The sequence below is a fragment of the Lemur catta genome, chromosome 13, assembly GCF_020740605.2.
Source record: "Lemur catta isolate mLemCat1 chromosome 13, mLemCat1.pri, whole genome shotgun sequence".
Lineage (NCBI taxonomy): Eukaryota > Metazoa > Chordata > Mammalia > Primates > Lemuridae > Lemur > Lemur catta.
The window spans coordinates 4,133,724-4,141,287 of NC_059140.1; the positions used below are offsets into that span (position 1 = coordinate 4,133,724).

Here is a 7,564-nt window from a genome sequence, read left to right on the forward strand (position 1 = left end):
CAATTTCCTTGTGGTTGTAGTTCTCTCCTATAGGTCTATTGTGACCCAGTAAGGGTGTTGAACTGTATTCTTTATTTCATGTTGCTAGGGTTCTTTTGCTGATTTCTTCTCATCTGAAACCTCTTTTCTCAACTCAGGGCTAACAGGTTTGCAGGACACCTGTTCTTTGCAGGGAACTCTCCTACTTAACTAGAATAAGGGGAGATCCCCCGATGGTGCTTTTCTTCCTGCTCTGGAATGTTGATATGGCAGGGGAGGGATATGGGCACTAGAAGCCTATAGTGCAGCTGTTCTGATTTGTCCTGTTCACCTGTGATTGCCACTGTTTAAGTGTGTGCTGGACGATCTTTGTGCTACGTGTTGGGTTTTTCACCAGATAGTTGTGGGATATCTGAGTTGAGAATTGGGCAACAACCTCTCCATGGATTCTGGTGAGAGCAGCCACTTCTTCTAGATAATCAGAGATTTCCTCATGTACACACTTACAGCCACAAGTAGCTGTTGGGCTTCATGAGAACAGTCTGTGGTGATTTGAGATTGTTTGTTTTTACATATTCAATTCCTAGCAGTGTACAGTCCAAGCCCTCACATATGGACTGTCTGCATATGTAAAGTCAGTAGTCTATGTTTCAATCAACTGCGTAGGCTTTGATCAGTTATTTGGAATTTTATATTCTTCAACTAAGAACCATGAGGAATACAATTCATGTTTACCATTATTGTATAAGTAACAAAATCTATATCAATGTGTTCACTTACAACCACAGAGTTGTCCAAGCTCTTGCTAAGTTCTCTAACACTTCAAGCTGTTAAACTTTTTTGACAGCTTGCCATATAACCAGAAAATTATATTTTCTCTGCCAAAATACGTTTTCTCTGGGATACTTCTGTAAGTATAATGCACATTTTTAGATGCTTTTTATCTGTCTCTAACTGATTTAAAGGAGTTATTTTCCTATTCAGTGTCAATTCTTTGGCAGTTTCTGTAAGTGTGTGATTAGAGATTTCTTCACATTAAGATGTCTTTGAATAAAAATAAAGCCATTTTTAAGTAAAGTCATAATTACCAATGTTTTACATTAGAGTTTTCACTTTTTTCACGATTTGAGTACACCTGCATCACTAAGCTCAATCACTTCTAGCTTTTGACTTAAACTCTTCCTTTCACATGAACATTTAGAGGCCATTTTAGGGTTATCAATTGGCCTAATTTTAATATTGTTGTGTCTAAGAAAATAGGGAGATCTAAGGACAGGTAAGGAGATGGGAAAACAGCTGGTCAATGGTGCAGTCCAAACACACACATTTATGGATTATATTTGTCATCTTATACGAACATAGTTCATAGCATGCCAAAGCAATGAAAATAGTAACATCAAAGATCATTGATCACAGATCATCATAACACATATAACAATAATGAAAAAGTTTTTATGAGAATTGGCAAAATGAGATACAGAGATATGAATGAGAGCATGATACTAGAAAAATGGTGCCAGTGGACTTGCTCTATGCCAAGTTGCCACAAACCTTCAATTTGTAAAAAATGCAATATCTGTAATGCACAATATAGCAAAATGCAAGAAAATGAAGTATGCCTATATATGTCCTAATGAATTGAAATCAGTATGCTAAAGAGATGTCTGCATTCCCATGTTCAGTGCAGTTTTGTTCTCAATAGCCAAGATATAGAATCAATCTATGTGCCCATCAATGTACAAATGGATTTAAAAAATGTGCCAAGATGCAGTGGCTCATGCCTGTAATACCAGCACTTTGAAAGACTGAAGTGGGAGTATCACTTAAGGCCAGGAGTTTGAGACCATCCTGTGCAATGTAGAGACCCTATCTATAAAAGGACTTAGCAGTGTGTTCTGGCACACACCTGTTTTCCCAGCTACTTGGGAAGCTGAGGTAGGAGGATCCCTCGAGCCTGAGTATTTGAGGCTGCCGTGAGCTGTGATCACACCACTGCACTCCAGCCTGAGCAACAGAGACTCTGTCTCAAACAGAAATAAAAAATAAATTAAAAAAAAATAAAATGATAAAACAAAATGAAATAATGATAGATACTTTCAATGGAATATTATTTAGCCTTAGAAAAGCAAGAAATTCTGGCATGTGGAACAATATATGAATGAACCTAGAGGACATTTTCTTAAGTGAAATAAGCCAGGCTCAGAGAGACAAATACCACATAATTTCACTTATATGTGGAATCTAAAAAATGTACAACTCATACACCAAGGAGTAGAATGTTGGTTACCAGAGGCTGAGGGTGGTGGTAGATGGGGAAACGCTACAAACTTTCAGTTCAATAGGAAGAGTAGGTTCTGTGATTTATTTCACAGCATGGTTACTATAGTTGATATATAGAGTGGGAGCGGACGCGCTTGGGACTCTGACTCGGGGGGATGGGCGGGACAGGGACAATGTATATGACCTGAACTTATGTACCCCCATGATGAGCTGAAATAAAAAAATATATAAAAATAAAAAAATAAAAAAATAAAAAAAAAATCCAAAAAAAAAAAAAAATATATACAACTTTGAGTTAAATTTTTAAAATTAATTTTAAAAAAATACTAAAAGAGAGGATTTAAATGTTTTAGATTCAAAATGTCATCACCAACAAAAAATGATGGATATTTGAGGTGGTGGGTGTGTTACTTAGCATGATTTAATCATTCCATTGCAAATATATGTGAAAACACCACATTTTACCATACAAACATACATGATTATTATATGTTAATAAAAAATAATATTTTAAAAAGGATAACTAGGGTATGATACTATTTATGATAGTGTAAAAATATTAATTCCTAAAATAATACTATGCATTATATATATATATAAATACATATATGGAACATACATAAAAGCACTTTGGGAATGATACATGACAACGTTCAGATCGTACTTCCCTCCGGGAAGGGAAAATGGATGGCACAGTGAAGGAAATGCTAACTCAACACAACATTATATTTAATTAAAACAAAATCAAAAGTACATTTTCCCCTATGATCTTTCCTATACACACAACCATAAACATATGTGAACTTTGTCATTTATCAATTCATTACATATATTTTATTTCCTTTAAGTTTTCAACTGGCCTCCAAAACACTAGTCTCCAGTCTATCTGACAATAACTTCTAATGCTGAAAACATTTTGAGAAAACATTACCTTTTGATTACTTTCCATTTGGTTGTTAAAACATATAATCTTGGCCTGCTGTGATTAACATATATATATAGTATTAATTCATTTCATATTAGGAATTCACTTTTATACTAATTAATATACTGTACTACTGAGTACAATATAATCTATAAAATTTTGAGGATGATAACACATGAAAATGAATAAAAGCATGAATTCTAATATTTTGAACACCCCAAGTACCTTTAGGTGCATTCCAGTGCTGTATTCACCCAAATATGAAGACCATTGCTAGACTACTGACAAATTCCATTTAAAAGATCAAAAAAGAGTTCAGCAATCAATTGAAAATATAAACTCAGGAAGCTTAAAGATTGTCTAGTTAGAACAAGAGTTCAGGAGTTCTGGTCCCTAATCAAGTTTTCCATCTAGCCTCCACACTGCCTTCTCAGGGCTGCCTTCATATCCTTATTCCTCAGACTGTAGATGATGGGGTTCAGGGTTGGGGGAACCACTGTGTAGAACACCGACAGGAGAAGATCCATAACTGAGGGGGAATTTGAAATTGGCTTAACATACACAATGCTACCAGATATCATAAAGAACGTTACAACCACAAGGTGTGGAATGCAGGTAGAAAATGTTTTTGATCTACCCTCCTTAGATGGAATCCTCATGATGACAGAAAAAATGTACATGTAAGAGAGAGTAATTGACACAAAGCAGATTATCACAAGACTTGTAACAAAAACCATGACTCCAATCTCAATGATAATTACTTTGGAGTCTACCAGGCTCAGGAGCTGTGGAATATCACAGAAAAATTGATGTACTCTATTGGGCCCACAGAATGGTAATGAAAATATTGCTGTCACATGCATGAGTCCACAGATCACTCCGCTGAGCCATGACATGGCCATCATCTTCACACAAGCCCCTGATTTATGACGACCTCATAACGTAAGGGCTGGCAGATGGCCACATAGCGGTCATAGGACATCACTGTAAGGATGGCTACCTCAGTAGTTGCCAAATCTATGAAAGAGAAGGCTTGCAGAGCACACCCAAAGAAAGAAATGGAGGTGTCATGAGTCAAGGAACTGACAATAGACTTGGGAACTGTGACAGAGATGTAGCAAAAAATCTAAGAAAGACAAGTTTCTCAAAAAGAAATACATTGGAGTTTGGAGGTGAACATCCAGAGCGGTAAGCATGATGATTAGGAGATTCCCTGTGAGAGCTGCCAGGTAAAGCAGTAAAAATACAGCAGCATGTACAGTCTGCATCTCCCAGGAGTCTGAAAATCCCATAAGGAGAAATTCAGCAACTTCAGTTCTGTTATCATCATCTGTGTTCATTCCATTTCTTCCTAAGGAGAAAGAAGAGTAGACTATAGATATATCAAATATGGCTAGCCCCAATGATATTTCTGAAGCAACTGAATTTGTGACAATTAAATAAAACATTACTTATATGCACATATGGATGGTATATTTCTAAAGCTAAATCTCAATAAGACTTCACAGCACTTTATGAAAGCATATTCTCAATAAATACATCCTTGTATATGAGGTGTATGGAAGAGGTACAAACAAAATGCAAAATAAAAAGGGCTAAGTAATAACAACAATGAAGTAATCAACAAAGAATATACATAGTATTAACAATAGTACACATACTTGGAGAAAAATGAATATTAGTATTATTTTTACATATTGAATATACATGTTTATACTGATGCACATAATTTTTCCTTCTGTGTTGAATTATAGCATTGCAAATGTTTTGTCATAGTTCTCCTCAGTTTCAATTAAAATGAAAGCAATGTACTATAGCTAATCTGAAAAAGACTCCTTATTTCATAACTATTCAGTGATATTATAGTCACAACCTTTCAAAAATATCAGGAGACACTTGTTAAACACCTCACTTAATAGCTATAATGATAAGCTCTTAGGGTAAAATGTTTCTTAAGAAAGAGTTCTTGAATTCAAAACTTAATCAAATGGAAAACATAGTAAAGTAAGATACTAAGTAGAGTGTGATATAAAATAGAATACTGAGTATGCATTAAAGGCATCTAAATATATTGAACAATTTCTACGATAATCCTCTCTAGCATCTGGCACCCATTTTATTTTTCTCTACATTTTGCTTTCTTTGGTTTAGTTCAGTAAAATGGTACCTAAGTTTAGCTTCTAGACTTCTACAGTGTCAAGACAAACTCTGAAATGCGTTTTTTCCTTATTAATTTATATAGGAATAACTTATACACAATAAACTATATCAATTTAAAGTTTGCAATTCAAGAAGTTTTCACAGTCGTATATGCCTACGAAACAACCACCACAATCAGGCAACACTATTTTCATCATATCCAAATTTTTTGTTTGTATATAATCTCTCTTTCTCTCTGCCAGTTCTCACTGTAGGCAATCTTTGATTTCCCTGCCTTGTGTAGAGAAGATCAAGTATTAAAAAGGGAAATAAAACCAAGAAGGAATCAACTGAGTGTCTCTCTCCTGGAAAATCTCGTATTTCTACTGGTTCTAGCTTCCTCATATTGGTTGCCTAGACAGCCTGTTGTTGGAGGGACAGTTCCAAAGAAATGGAAAGAAAAATGTTTGCTGTGACCAAGCATAGGAATTAACCTCCTTTGGGGAGTCTGTTTTGATTATATTCTCACATATTGAATATACATGGTTATATTAAAGCATATTATTTGTGCCTTATGTGCTGAAGTATACCAACAATGCCTAATGTCTCTTCTATTCAAAAAAATTTTAAATTGATTATATGGTGACACTAATCAAAAGAGCAGATATTAAGGACTGTAATGTGAGGACTACTATGCAGAGTTGAGGAACAGCACTGGGATTGCCCGATTGATTATGAATTTTTAAACATTTAGTTAATGCAAACATTTCAAAATGTCTACAGAACATCCCTTTCATTTAACACACACATACACACACACACACACACACACACACACCATACAAAGACCCCAAAACTGTCACCCATGAAAGGACATATAGACTCAGGCAATCCCAACACACATTGAGACTCATTAAGGAAACTCTCCCTTTTCTTTCCCAAGCTTTAACAGATATGCACTGCTCACTCTGATATCCTAAACTACTATCACCTAAATAAAAGAAATTGGTATTTAGCCTAAAATTTATGGTCTTGATGTACATTAGCTAAGAACATGGTAAACAAATCCGTAAGTACAAACTATTAATTGAAAAATATAACCTTTCTACAGTTTTCCAAAGTTACAGTATTGAACTTACTGCATGATGTGGACTGATTTCTGCTGAACTGGGTCATTGAGCAACTTCAGTTATTCAAAATTTTAAATTCCTGTTTCTCTGTCCCAGAATAATCCTCAGTTTACCTGAAGATACATCAGATCAAATTGAAAAATGCCCTAATCTCACAATGTGGCAACAGCCCTTAAGTTGAGATTGCAAATATCTTTACCTTATCCCTGATCCAGAAATATAAACCTGATGAATACCACATCTGGTTTTCCTTTTGCTATGATTCAGTGTTTGTGATGAAATGGTGGTTAATAACTGAGATCTAGTGAGAGAAGCTTTTCATAATTCTGAGGTCTCTGGAGATAAGATCCCTTGTATTTTAAATACATCCTTTGGGAATAAGAAGCAAAGCAGAGCTTTGATTAATTCCAGTGGCTACCAATAAAGAAAAGTCTCCTTTCTTTGAGACATAGGACAAAAGAATGGGAATTAATTGAACAGTAATCTTCCACACACCCAGAGACTCAATTAGGTAAAACACTCATGCTGAGAGTGAAAGAAAGGGGTCAATAATTATACTTGGAAAATATGCCTCAATGAAAACTGAGATTCTGCAACTAGATTTCTATTTTCAATATTTGCATTCTAATATTCTTCCCTAATGAGCATATTGTTACCCTTTTCATAGCCCTTCCTATCCCAAGTCAATTTAGTACATGAACAGTAAATTTTAAATGCAAAACCAATCTGTTACTCCTGTCTTAAGACATTCTTGTGTATTGCTTTGATAGTAAAGGTAAAACTTGTTGGCATGGCCTGTGTGCCTGATTCTTATCTAGCTCTGTCTCATCTGATGCTATTTCTCACTCCTACATGGAGTGAGTAGCTATTAAATTGCCTCCTTTGTGGAATGCTGTCCAAATATTTCTCCATTTAAAATTTGATTTATTTTTATTAGTATGTAAGAATTTTTATATTGTGAATACTAGTTGTAAAAATTTTTTCCGCTTTGTAGTTTGATATTTCTTTTTATAGTGTCTCTGATAAATAGAAATTATTAATTTTAATGTAGTTTTTCTATATTCCTCACTTTTAAAATGTTTTAATTTCTGATTTTTCATTTGTTGTTTAA

At 34.7% G+C, this 7,564-nt stretch overlaps 1 protein-coding gene across 1 annotated transcript; it reads right to left on the reverse strand.

The window, feature by feature from the left end:
• Nucleotides 1-3,594: 3,594 nt before the first annotated feature.
• LOC123649423 (putative olfactory receptor 14L1) lies at nt 3,595-6,499 on the reverse strand. Its single transcript, XM_045567542.1, is given in 4 exon segments — nt 3,595-4,100; nt 4,103-4,307; nt 4,309-4,535; nt 6,463-6,499. Coding segments are annotated over 4 exon segments (975 nt in total).
• Between the last annotated feature and the right edge of the window lie 1,065 nt (nt 6,500-7,564).